This window comes from Nycticebus coucang, chromosome 15, assembly GCF_027406575.1.
Source record: "Nycticebus coucang isolate mNycCou1 chromosome 15, mNycCou1.pri, whole genome shotgun sequence".
In the NCBI taxonomy this organism is placed as follows: Eukaryota; Metazoa; Chordata; class Mammalia; order Primates; family Lorisidae; genus Nycticebus; species Nycticebus coucang.
The window spans coordinates 78,719,596-78,734,062 of NC_069794.1; the positions used below are offsets into that span (position 1 = coordinate 78,719,596).

The 14,467-nt window shown below is 34.2% G+C and overlaps 1 protein-coding gene across 8 annotated transcripts in view; it reads left to right on the plus strand.

Moving 5' to 3' along the window:
- PAN3 (poly(A) specific ribonuclease subunit PAN3) overlaps positions 1-14,467 on the plus strand; it is a 166,116-nt gene that overhangs the window by 62,915 nt on the left and 88,734 nt on the right. For all 8 annotated transcript variants that reach the window (XR_008374590.1, XM_053563433.1, XM_053563428.1 and 5 more), the window contains one exon: positions 850-997. Coding sequence is in view for 7 of the 8 variants with exons in the window: in XM_053563433.1 (XP_053419408.1) it covers positions 850-997 (148 nt within the window). In the remaining variant the exon portion in view is untranslated. The remainder of the gene's footprint in view (positions 1-849; positions 998-14,467) is intronic.

Below are 14,467 nucleotides of genomic sequence, written 5' to 3' on the forward strand. Positions count from 1 at the left end.
AATAGGGAAGTTGCTCTTTCTGCCTCCTGTGGAAATTTAATAGACAAAAGTACAGACATTCTTTGAATTTGATACAGTTTCTGATGTTCTTTTTTTTTTGTTAAATCATAACTGTGTACAGTTTTTTATATTCTTGTAGTTCTTAAAACCAAAAGTACTATACCACTTCAGCATGTCAGTGTAGTAGCCTAGTATCATTGTGAACAAAATTTATTCATGTAACCTTATTGTAAAATGTTTTTAGTGTTAACAAGTTGCATGTGATACTTAACATGGGCATTGGAAACTGTATTTAGGGTTTTTATTTTTTTTAATGTCTTGATTCTTTCCATATGTTTGCCTCGTTTTTAAGTATTTTTCTTACCTTTACTCTGTTACTTAAATACATGGCACTGTATTATTGGGGAAGTGTTTGAAATGCTTACAAAAAAGGAACTGATGAATTTTGGGACAAAGTCAGTTTTTTAACCTTTATCCAGGTGGAAGTGGTTGAAAAATATTAAATTTGAAACTTGTTGCTCAGTTTTGAGGTAGTTTCAACCTCCCAGTTCTCTAAAATGTGTTAGGATGGTTTGGTAATGATGCATGCATGACGATAAAGACAAATTTTACATTTGTTACTGAGGTTAAAGTTCTGTAAATGAAATGATTAAAATCCTCGAATTTGATTATCAAGTTTTCTTTAAGATATTTAATTATAATACATCAAAATATGGGACCTAAAACACTTGTAAATCCTTTTAGTAAAATATTTTAGTAAATAAAACACTATGGATTAATACCTAATAGATTCATTGTCTTTTAGGGGGCTTAAAGTTTATTAACTTACTATATTTGATTTTCAAATAGACACCAAATCCTACTGCAAGCGAGTTTATTCCTAAAGGAGGATCAACCTCCAGGCTGAGTAACGTGTCCCAGTCAAATATGTCTGCCTTCTCTCAAGTGTTCTCTCACCCATCCATGGGAAGCCCTGCTGCTGCTGGATTAGCACCAGGTAAGTTGAGTAACTATTTCCAGTGAGTTCCAGGTATCAAATCTGTAAGCACCATTTACTATTAATTTATGAGAACTGAAATTGTATGCTTGAATGCATTACATTTGAACATATGAGTTTTATGTTCTAGTTTTGGATACCATAGACTAAGTGCATAGTTGAGAATTTTTAAAGCAAAATTTAAATACGAATGAAATTATATAGAAGGATTTTTATACATAAAAATCACAGAAGTAAATTTAAAGGAGAAAAAATATCTATCTGGATCCTTGGCATTTCCCTATTTTTTAAATCAGTGATAATGCTGTTTCACTCAAAAAATTGTAACAGCATCAGAAATGGAAATATTTGTGAGTATATGCCCGACAGTCCTCCTTTCATATTGTTTCTAAAAAATAACTTACTCTGTATATTATAAACACATATTTAGATGTTACCTTTCAGATGTTTATAGTAATTTAAGTTTTGGTAAAATATTGTAAGCAATTATAGGAAAGAAGTGTACTGCATTAGAGATTATTTGGGGAATACCACTTTTCAATCATTTTCTTCCAGGTATACTTGTAAAGGCAGAAGAATTTGGGCAAATGTATTACAGTACAGGAGTCTTCAGGCATAGCTGAAAGTGACTCTTTGAAAGAGATATGATTAATTGAAGTCCACCCTTTTATCCTAAAAATTTCTTAAATCATTAACATCACACATCCCCACAGCTGTGAACTTAAATTTGGAAAATAAAGTATGCAAAATTCATACTAAATTCATAGTAAGTGCTGAGCAGATTGTTATTTTATGTCTGTCAGATGTTTGAGCTGCACATACAGATTATGTTTCTAGAACTTATACTGGAAAATCATCGTTTGGTCTTGGACACTTCAAAAAACAGCAACAAAAATGAAATAATACACACACTAAAACAAAGCCAAAAGATCTGTGTATATCAGCCTGGGACTATGACTGCTGCTTCTGGGGCTTGATCCAATAAGTAAAATGAATCATTGGTTTTGGAGATATCAGGGTGTCAGTAAAGTTTGCAAAGACCTTTTAGGGAAGAAGAATGGGAGAAGATAAAGATAAAACACTGGATCAGAGTGTCTGATTAGTATATGAAGTATCATATATATTCAGAACTTAAATAAGCTTGTGTTGCCGAGGAATTTATCAGTGCCTCCTTTTCCTCCATTCTCTCTCTTTTGCTCTCATGTCCTTCTCCCTCCAGAACCTCCCTCCCTCCCTCCCCCGACTTGTTCCCTTACTGTTGCTTCTACTTTGGCTCTTTTTAGGAATTTGTAAACATTTTCCCTTCTTCCCTAGACAGCAGTGTCAAAATTGATATCCTTGGTAACCTAAAAGCTTTACTTGTAAGTAAGTAATATGCTACTATGATTTTTCTCCTGTTGGAGGTGTGTTTGCATTGTTTACATGAATATAATACACAAGTCAGTTATATACCTGACATTTCTTAGATATAGTCTAGACTTCTAAGCAGTACTGTAATTTACCTTTATATATCTGTTTAATAGGATGCACATGCTAATCAGAAAACTTCGGCTTTCTTAATTAAATACCACAGCACTTAGAAGCAAATACAGTAGCGTACTGACTAACTTGATCAGACTAGTTCAGGCTTTCCATTTAAAAAAATTAGTTTTTTTTAAATGTTGGAGGAATTCAAATACTGAAGGGAATTTTAGACATTAAAAATTCTTAGTTAAACTCTGTTAGTACTTGTGGTTATTTGTTTAAGCTTTTCAGTAGTTATTAGCTGGTTTGGAGGTAGGTGTTTTATTGGCCCCAATTGGGTATCACATTTTAAACTTAGGGTGAAATTAATTCATTTAAATATTACATTGTAGTAGGAAAACTACCTACTCTTTTATATAGCCTTAGCATTAAAACGGTTATTCTACTTCTTATTGAGGATGAGAGTAAGCACTCTCTGGAACCATTGAAATTGGTCATTGTCTCATATTAAATGCATTCTGAATTCTTTATGAATATTATTTCAAAAATGTTCTTTATTCAAATGATGACAACTAAGATAAAATATTTCCCAAGAATGATGAATGGTTTATGGTTTTACATTTATTATTTCTTGATCCTCCCCCCCCTTTAGTTAATGGCTTAACATTCTCTGGAGGTGAGCAAAGAAGAACCTTTCAGTCTGCCTTACTTTCAGAAAATTGTTTTGCCTCTTCACGTTTTTCTATCATTTCTTACCTCATTAATATTTTGTTCAAGGCCTATGAAATTCTTCACATTACCACTTTAAAGCTATAGAATAAATAAGGTTGTAGAGTTTATTTACCTACCTTCGTGGTGATTTAATTTATCTTAAATGCTTCGTGGCTACTCAAGTGTAACTCATTTATAATTTTTAGTTGTATAAATTTTTTATTTTCTCTATTTTTAAATTTTTATCCCAAAGCCATTACCCTTGAAAGTATGTCAAATACTGTTTTTCTAATAATAAAATGATAATAAAACGTAAATATTTTGGTATTTATATAAACTAGAGTAATATCCTTTTCATTATATACATGTCTCTCTCTATTTTTTGTTCTTGTTTTATCTTTTTTTTCTGTTTATTTATTTATTTTTTTATTAAATCATAGCTGTGTACATTGATATGATCATGGGGCATCATTCACTAGCTTCATAGACCGTTTACCAAGTTTCACATAATACCCTTGTAAGATGCACCGCTGGTGTAATCCCACCAATCCCCTTCCCTCTACCCACCTCCCTCTTTTTAAGATCCAGAGTGAGATGATATAAATATATTTCTTTAACCAAAAACGTAAAACTATTTAGGCAAAGTTGAATAAATATTAAGATTTTGGGTTTCCTTGAATTGTAAGGAACAGAAGGCATAATAATGCCTGGCATAAAGTAGACTCTGAATGAATCAAGTGAATCAAATTTTAAAATTTAGGTTGATCACTTAAAAAGATAGAAATTTTATGTTTCAATGCTAGAAGTAACATTTTATACAAATATTATTGGTATTTATTTGTGTCTATATTAGATATAAAAGACATTAGAAGTGTTAAATATGGCATATAAACCAAGGATTTATAGATTTATTAATAGCTGTTGCATGCACATTTAATGTATGAAACATAAGTAAATTTCTAAGTATCTTATGTGAAACTAGTAATTTTAGGAGTATTTAAGGTAATGAACCAGGTGTGGTAGTCCAACCTGTAATCCTAGCACTCTGGGAGGACTGCTTAAGCTTAGGAGTTGAGACCAACCTGAGCAAGAGTAAGACCCCTTCTCTACTAAAAATAGAAAAATTTGCCTGGTGTGGTGGGTGTCTGTAGTCCCAGCTACTTGGAAGGCTGAGGCAGGAGGATCATTGCTTGAACCCAGAAGTATGAGGTTGCTAGGCAGAGGCCATGACACTCTAGCCTGGGACAACAGAGTGAGATTCTGTCTCCCCCAACTCCCCTCTGCCCCCCAGTTTTTTACACACACACACGTATGTATTTATGTATTTAAAGTATGGTGTTTGAGACCACCTGAGCCAGAGCGAGACCCTATTTCTTCTGAAAGTGGAATTATTAGCCAGGTGTTGTGCTGGTGCCTATGATCAGCTACTCAGCAGGCCGAGACCAGAGAAACACTTGAGCCCCAGAGTTTAAGTTTGCAGCATAATGCCACTGCACTTTACCTGAGGTGACAGGGAGAAAGTGTCTTAAAAAAGAAAAAAAGACTAAAGTATGGTACTTGGACTTTATTGTCTTGAGAACCTTTATAATTATAAAGTTCATCTTCGTGAACTTTATGGACACCTTTATGTATATTTTTTATTTGTAAATATGCATTTTTCTCTAGCCACAGTTTTAATTATCCTTTCAGAGGTTCACACCCTTCTGAAAGTTGAGAGCCACTGATTTAACACACCCATAGCAAAATTTTCAGAGTGAGTAAGAAACTATGTTTTTAAGTAATACATGTTGTAAAGATATATTTTTCTAATAACTCTTATTCAGGTAATGATTTTTAAAATAGATTTCTAGAAATGAAATTATCACTATGCTTGGTATATGAAATGATAATTTATACTTTTATGATAAATTATGAGAATTTATTATGAGAACTAAACTAATTGCTGAATTTTTTTTTTTTTTTTTTTTTTTTTGAGACAGAGTCTCAATACGTCGCCCTTGGTAGAGTGCCGTAACATCACAGCTCACAGCAACCTCAAACTCTTGGGCTTAAGCAATTCTCTTGCCTCAGCCCAAGTGGCTGGGACTACAGGCACCCGCCACAACGCCCAGCTAGTTTTTGGTTACAGTTGTCATTGTTGTTTTAGCTGGCCTGGGCCAGGTTCGAACCCGCCCTTTGTGTATGTGGCCGCTGCCCTACCCACTGAGCTACGGGTGCCGCCTGAATTTTTTTTCCTCAGAATTTTTCCTAAGAGTATTTTGATTTTGATAGTAGGGTTAATAAATTAAGTCTTAGGATTGTTTTAAGTTTAATGACCTCAGTATAAACAAATTCACAGTACTACAATATGTTTGAAAGTGATTTCTAAGAGAGGTAACAACGGGGATGGTGTCTGTGGCTCAAAGGACTTGGGCACTGGCCCCATAGGCCAGAGGTGGTGGGCTCAAACCCAGCCCTGGCCAAAAACTGCAAAAAACAAACAAACAAACAAACAAAAAGTAACAACAGGAGCAGCATACATTTTTGGGTAGTGTTCCTAAGTCCCACTTAATGTTTTAATGAACAGTTGTGACTCAGGAATTGAATACCTCTTTTCCTTTTAAGTGTGGGCATTTGAGAGGGGCAGGGGTGAGTTCTTGAATGTGAAAATATCATCACTGATTTATAAATGAGAAAGGAGCCATAGTGACTTCCAGCATCTTCCAGTATTTATTCCTTCAAGATGAGGATCATGCAGGTTTTTTGAGTACTAGATATATTTTATTGTAAATTATTAAGGCAAATCTCCTGTCTGACTGATTTAAAAAGCATCTAATGGCAGTAAATTTAGCATTATTAAATAATTGTATTCATTTCTTACCAATTTTATTTTAGATTTTTTTGAAAAATAAATCTAAAGAAAATAATGATGTTCTTAGATGCATTTTTTTGAAATAGCAAACAATTATTTCTTATTTATTTCTGAGAATGATAGTGCCAAATTGGTGGGTAAAATTGGCTGAGGTTCTTATATTTATTTTTAGCTTCAGAAAAGGTTAGGAGAAAAAGGGAAGGGAAAGAAAAGGGGGACGTGAATATTTATTCATCATTCTTGTTTAAGAACATTAAAACTTTTTATGAATGGACTAGAAATAAAGTTATTCTTGTAATGTTGAAAGGTAAGAAAAACATTTTTAGTTTTCAGGTTGTGTGCTAAAAAATAATAAAATTGTGTGATTTGTTAGCTCTCTTCCATTTCATATCATATAGGGAAAAATGGAAGTAATTCATTTAAATTGCATAGTAGTTGGCTTAGGCAGTAATACGATATAATTGAAGTAGGTAGAAACTTTGGGGTTTACATATTTCATCCCTGTGCCAGTCTAGAGGTGGCATTCCTGACAGATTATCATCTAGTTTCTGCTTAAGTTCATAAGGAGTTCATTAGCTAACTGAGGCATCCTGGTGTACATTTTAAGTTACAATAAAGAAAATTATGCCTTATGGTGAACTAAACTATGTCTTGTCTATCTTCTATTTACTAGTCATAAATCAAAATCTTTTCTACAAGATAGCACTTCAGCTATTTTCTTTTATTAGACTAGTTTTGGAGGTGTGTGTGTGTCCATTTAATGGATTTCTGTGTAAGGCTGAAAGACAAGATGGAGTATGGCAAACTGGGGAAAATACTATTAAAATTAACTAATTAGTTTAAACATTGTGAACTCTTGTAAGTCGTAAGTAGTGGAACATTAGTGTTGATAAAATTAAATCTGTAGTTATATTTACCTGGCTGCATCACTACTATTACATCCAGTAAGGAGTGTATTATTGGGAAAATAGGAAACTCTATTAATAGGATGAATCTGTGGTCTTGCAGGTAGTGCATATCTAAGTTCATGTTTAAAAGCCCAGGAGTTGGAGGTTGCTGTGAGCTGTGTGAGGCCACGGCACTCTACCGAGGGCCATAAAGTGAGACTCTGTCTCTACAAAAAAAAAAAAAAAAAAAAAAAAAAAATTTCATTGTGTACCTTAGACTCTACATTGAGTTCCTCATGGCACAAAAACTCCATTGCTTTAGATTATTGTGTGTTTATTAAGTGGTATAATTATTGAAAATAAAAATTATAACTAATGTTAGCATTATTAAATAATCACATTCATTTCTCTATAATTAGTATGATGTAACTCTAAAGAGATTTTCCTTATAATTATTTTTCAAAAGTCTACCATTAAATGGATTCTGTGGGATAGTCAGGTAATTTTACTATGACTTTATTTTGATCTTCGAATGACTTCTGAATTATTTTTGCACTTGTCAGTAGAGGTACTTTAGTATTTTAAAGTAATTTTCTAATAGCTTCAAATATTATTCTAGAGTTCTTAAGCATATTACAAATTCATTAAGAGAAAGAGGCCAGGCCATTTCTCATCAAGCACAAATTTAGGCATAAATGGTGCTTAATAAATGCTTAGTTGTTAGGTAAGCCTTGATTTTTGCTTGGAAAATAATTTTGTAATTGGTAGGTATCTCTTAAGTCCAGTGAATTTTAACGATTTAGTGAACTTCCTTGAACAAGAATATTTAGATGAAAAATAGTGGAATGAAACCCAGAAATGTGCTCATTGAAAAAGCTTAACAGCGTCAAAATTAGAATCACTATGTTTTGAAATACTCTTATAAGCAAAGTATTTGTAAGTATTATTTTTAAATTGCATGTTTCTATTTTTTTTGTAACTACTTTGTTTTTCAGGTATATTCAGCAGAATCATTCAAAGCTTTCCAGGTCCTCTAGTTTGGGAATTGCTTTCTACATTAAGAAATAAATTAAGAAAATAACAACTATTGTATGGTTAAGATCAGGGGTCTCCAGTGTTTTTGTGAAGAGGACATTTTTCGTGGTCCTATAATTGTGGGCTCATCCTAGAAGGGGCTGCTCTGTGTATGTATGTGTATGGATACAGATTGTGGTGTCCCAGGGAAGGTTACAGTAGAACAGTAGAACTGTAACTGGGATGGGAATGCCTGCTGGCTATATTCCCTTCCTAGATGGGAATTTCAGGAAACTGAGCGAGACGTTTTTGGCGCAGAGGGGGATGTGGCTGCTGCAGCTGGCTTGGAGACCTGTCAGGTAAGGCTTACATAGCTACCAGTAGATAATATTCTGTGGTTGGGAAATCCTTGGTTAACATGTCCTTGATAGGTTTGAGAGTTCTTGTGGTGGGCTTCTTGTTTAAATCTCATTGTGTTGTCTTTTGTACCATAACTAGTGGGTAGGGACTGAATGGGAGTGGGCAGGGGTTCCCTCCAACTCTAGGTTACAGATTCAGTGATCTACATCTGCAGCAAAGTCTCCTGCAGCTCTTGGACTGCTTTCATTGGATTTTGACTCAATTATCTTTAGAACCTGGTACCAGTTCTACTAAAGTAGCTGTGTAGTTTTTGACATACCTCTTGGTTTCTGTGTTTTAGAGCCTTCATTTCTATAAGAAGAAGGTAATAGTGGATGATTTTCAAAGTGTACCTGTAATTTTATAGGTAGACATGAGGGAGTTTCGTTTCAGCATTGTAAGATCTGATCTCATTCTTAGGTGAAGGTGGAAGTTAGGAGTTGGTCCTTTTTTTGTTGTATTTTTCCTTCTTCAAACAAATGAGAACTCCAAGGATTTTCTTTTCTTTAACCTTTTTAACTCAGTGGTACCTAGTGCATTGTAGATAATCGGTTGGGGAGAGCTGTGTGTTACACGTTTAGTTAGGAGTGGTCCTCAAATTCTGTAGGAATGAATTGGATGATTGGAGCCTCTTCTGTTTCTTCAGTTATTCCTTGATTCTTCTCAGCTTGATTTTGAAAGTCATCTTTTTCTTATTCTTTTTGTCACTCAAATGTAGTTACCCTAAAGTAGGGGGATATAGGAAGAGTCTTAGCAGAAGGAGAGGAATTATAGATATACACCTTTTCAAACCCCAGGCACACATAGGCATGTAAATCCTAGCCATGAATGCTAGCAGCAGCTCAGCTGTGGACTGCCTGAGATTTAAGTATTATATTTTATATATAGTCAATGGTCTAATGATATTCGATGAATCAATTAATGACAAATCATGTGGGAAGATTCAAGGCTGAAGTTAGGCCAAAGGGAAGATTACTATGTACAGACAAAGAAAGCAAAGTGATTGTGTAGCCTATGATCTCTATCAAATATTGAAAACTATGTGGTTGATAAAACTCAGATAAATTCCTGTTATGAACTGACTTATATTTGCCTAATTTTGTCAATAAGATCAAATAGATTTTGTGAGGAAGTTTTAGGGTAGTTAATTATTTTATTAGTGCATATAGTATTATTAATGCATATAGTATTTCTAATACTTAGTAGTTCAATATATTTTATAATAGATGGGAAGTCAGCCAAAATGAAATAGGATCAGATAAATCAGTTGTTGAAATTCTGTGATTATTGAGGAGAAAACTAGAGATGGAAACGGAGTTGCATTTATTTTGGCTAGATCCACAAGGTCTCTATTAAAGGTTTTATATATATATATATATATATAACCTTTATATATATTTGGGGCTGGGATGTTTGCTCACACCTGTAATCCCAGCACTTTGGGAAGCAGAGGCTGGAGGATCACTTGAGCCAGGAGTTTGAGAGTTTTAGATCAGCCTGGCAACATGTCTACCAAAAAAAAAAAAGCTTTTCAGGAATGTGTTGAACCTTGTTATTTTTATTGCATAATATAATGAGGAGAGGAAATTTTGTGCTTTTAACCAATTTATGATGTTACAATTGAAATGTCAACTTTATTTTTGTTTGTTTTTTTGAGACACAGTCTCAAACGGGCATCCTGGGTAGAGTGCTATGGCGTCATAGCTCACAGCAACCTCTAACTCGGGCTCAAGCGATCCTCTTGCCTCTTAGCTATGATCCTCTTAGCTATGAGCTAAGACACCATAGCAATCTACCCAGGATGACAGCTTGAGACTCTGTCTCAAAAAAAAGTTATAAAATGCATACTTTATTGAGAATTTAATTTCCATAGGCATAAAAACAAATGATATCCCAAAGTTAGATATCTGTGTATTAAGAATTACAGTAAGTATTCAGGGAATGGACCCCTTAATTTGAGTTTTGGGATAAATAACCTGTATCCAAGACATTTTTAAAAATGCTTCCTTTTATCGTGTTGGGTTAAAGCTGTAATCTGTTAAGAGGAAGGTCACATAAGTATGATCGATGGGGAAATCATGCCTCTGTGAAATGATGGTCTGTTAGTACACTTATTTAGTACACTTATAGTACACAACATTTTTAGAGAATGAGATCAAAACATTTATCTGAACTTATGGAGTAGAATACTATGTTGTTATCTTTTTTTCTTGAGTAAATTAGTGGATATCTAGCACATACATTGTTAGAATATGAGGTGGTTTTTGTTTTTGTTTTTTGACACAGGGTGTCACTCTTGTTGCTGAGGCTGGAGTGTAGTGGTGTCGTCATAGCTCACTGCAATCTCAGACTCCTGAGTTCCGATGATCCTCTTGCCTCAGCCTCTCAAGTAGCTGGGACTGCAGGCATGTGCTACCATACCCAATTAATTTTTCTATTTTTTTATAGAAACAGGGTCTTGCTCTTGCTTGGGCTAGTCTCAAACTCCTGGCCTTAAGCATTTCTCTCACCTTGACCTCCCAAAGTGATAGGATTATAGGTGTGATCCACCTCACCTGTCTAGAGATTTTAAAATAAGTAATTCTCAAAGTCACATGTATTGATATAACTGGAAGAATTATAGTAGATGGTTACTTTCTTAAATAAAAGCTAGAAAAATTATATTAAATAACCTCATATGCCTCTTCCTAATTTATTAATGATGAAAAGAAATCTCAAGTTGAATAAAAAACTATAAAGGATAGAGTTTCGTGTTGTCTCATATACTTTATGTCTATATTTCTTGTGTGCTTATATTCCATTTTATTCATTCTTGCTGGTTACTTCACATAGTAACATTTAAAAATTGGTTGTACATTTTGATTTCTATAGAAAAGGGATTTTTGTGATTTGTTCAAGTGCGTTGTTTTCTAATATTTTGGGAGTTATGATATAATTCTTAGAATTATAACTCCTGTCATTTGGATAGAAAGTATATTGTGTTCTTTGCATGTATTTTTTATATTGCAAATTAGTTTTGTATTTTGAGCATTTTTTTCTGTTCCTTGAGGAAGATTTAGAGCTACATTAAGATGTTACCAAATCAGGTAGAGATAAAATAGACTGTCATAGTTTCACTAGCAAGCACCAAGTTTATATGTTTTTCTAAAATCTAACTGATCTCCCTGATGTGAGAGTTCTCAGCTTGCTGTCTTTATTTCTGTAAATAGTTACAATTTCAGAATTTTGTCTAATGAAGATTTATTTCAGTAGAAATAAGTGGCTTAGTAAAATAAACATTAACACTTTACCAATCTTCTGAATGTTGAAAAAATTTGAGAAATTCAAGTTTTGTTGAGGGGTTTTTGCTTCTCATACTTTTATATGTATCACTATTTACAGGAAGTAACACTACTCCATGGGAAATTTGCTTAGGGAAACTTTTAAGGAGATGTTTAAATTTGATTGTATCATAAACTAATACTATATTTAAACTAAAATTGATGGGGAACATGACCAAAAAAAGAATGCTCTATTTTAGATATAATTGTATAAAGGAATCCTTTTGTTTTTCCATTTCAATATTTTAAACTTTTAATAGTAATGCACAAAAAGACAGTTTTCTTCTTTAAGTTCGTTTATTTATTTATTTATTTTAGGGATAAAGTCCCACTTTATCGCCCTTGGTAGAGTGCTGTGGTGTCACAGCTCACAGCAACCTCCAACTCCTGGATCCATTATGCGATTCTCTTGCCTCAGCCTCCTGAGTAGCTGGGACTACAGGCGCCTGCCAGAATGCCCAGCTATTTTTTTGTTGCAGTTTGGCTGGGGCTGGGTTTGAACCCACCACCCTCAGTATGTGGGGCTGGTGCTCTACCCACTGAGCCACAGGCACTGCCCCCTTAAGTTCATTTATGTTCATGAACTATTTCTGACTGTATTTATCTTGTGATTTGAACCATTAATACTAGAAGAGGCTAATAATCAAAATTTTATGAAAATTAACTTGGTTCAATGTTAATCTTTTAAAGATTAACCAAGGATGCACATCACCATTTCCCACAGTGCTTTTACAATAATACATTCCCTACCAAGACCATCCTTCATCTACCAATCCAGTTTCTCACCCAGATTTTCCCCTTTTCGTTCCATTTAGTTCTACACATGTCTAGTTTTAGAAAGTCTTTCAAATAATTTTGCTGTCCAGTCCTGGTTAAGAACTATTGCTTTAGAGGACTGGGCAGTGAAGGAGCACTGGTCTGGTTGCTACAATGAAGAGGAGCAGAGCTTCCCCCTGGCACATACTTTAAGTTTTCTATGTTATGATTAAAAGGAAATGTTAATATGTCATCCTAAAATTTTTCATGTTTTGGAATTTTGGTATTGATTATTGTGGAGTTATATTTTCTGTGTATGTAAAGGTATAATTTCTATATAATATAAAAAATTACAGATAGCAAGGGCCATAAACTGATTAATTCATCTGTCCAGCTTCAGTTCCCTCTTTAGCTAGTTAAGATATACAGAAATTTCTTAATTACCTTAGGAGAATATGTTCTAGCTTGCCTTGGTACCTCAGTTCATTTTAGAATTTACTAAATTTTTTTTTTTTTTTTTGAGGGTATCACTATGTCACCATTGGCAGAGTGCTGTGGCGTCACAGCTCACAGCAACCTCAAACTCTTGGGCTTAAGCCACTCTCTTGCCTTAGCCCGTCAATTACTTGGGACCACAGGCGCCTGCCACAACGCCCAGCTAGTTTTTAGTTGCAGTTGTCATTGTTTAGCAGGCCCAGGCCGGGTTCAAACTGACCTACCTCAGTGTATGTGGCCAGAGTCATAACCAATTAAGTTGAGCTGAATTTACTAATTCTTTTTTTTTTTTGTTTGTTTTTGTTTTTGGCCAGGGTCAGGCCTGAACCTGCCACCTCCAGTATATGGGACCAGCGCCCTACTCCTTTGAGCCACGGGCGCCTCCCAGGACCCAAATTTATTAATTTTTATTCTGCATTATTTTTGCTAACTCATAAGCCCAGTCTTATCTAGGCTTTTATGAAATCAAGTAAAGATGAACATCTTTAGAAAGATGCTTGAACAAAAACTAAAGATTCATTTTTGTGCTCTTTCCTTCACTTTCCATATTTAGTCTGTTAATAATCCTGTCAATTTTGCCTGCATATTATATTGCTAAGGTCTTACTTTTCTCCGTTTTTACTTCCATCATCCTAGTCCAAGCCATCATTGTCTCTTCCATTTATTATTTAAAGCACTTAATTGGTCTACCCTTCCAGTTCCTTTTCCATGTGATGGCAAAACTAATCTTAAATATAGATCAAATCATGGCTTTCTAATTGTCATTCGAATAAAATCCCAACTCCCTTAGTATGGCGTACATAATCTGTGTTTTGTGTATTTTTAATCTCACCCTGTCGCTCTTTTCCTTGCTTACTTACCGGTTCTGGCCATACTGGCCCTCCTCAAGTATGTCAAGTTCTCTTGACTCTTGTTCTTTGCATATGTTGTTCACCTGTTCTTTCCTGGCTCGTTCCTTCTCTTATTTTATGTTCCAGCTGAAAATATCACTTAGAAAAAAGGGCCATAGACTGATGTAAAGGAAATATTTCACTATATTTTCTTTCTATTATGGCACCCTTTTTAAAACTTTTTATAATTTAGAGTTTTATATTTGTTTAAATTGGGGTGGGAAGGCCTCCATCCCCATTGGAATACAACAAGGTCTCTTGTGGTAGGAACCATGAGCCCAGTAAAAGTTTTTTGAGTTAAAATAATATGAAGCTTCTATTAAAATACTAGCAACTTACTTTTCTGATTCAATAAGCCTACCTCATGTAAGACTCTACTCTTTTATGTCATATTCTTCAAGAATAAGTATTTGAACATGATCAGACTTCACCCCATCTTTGGACCTTTGCTTGGGCCTTACTCTGCTTGGAAGATCTGTTTCTTGAGATCTTGTTTGCTCTTATTGATTAGATCAAATGTCTTTTACCTCAAAGCTATTTCTGCTTCTCTATTCAGTATAATATTTCCCATTTCTAGGCTTTTGTAGTGTTCTCACTGTTTCTTTTTTAGATGTTTATTAGATTTTGTATAGTTTTATGCATATTTATTTCCTTTAAATAAATGCTTCTGGATGCATTTTTAT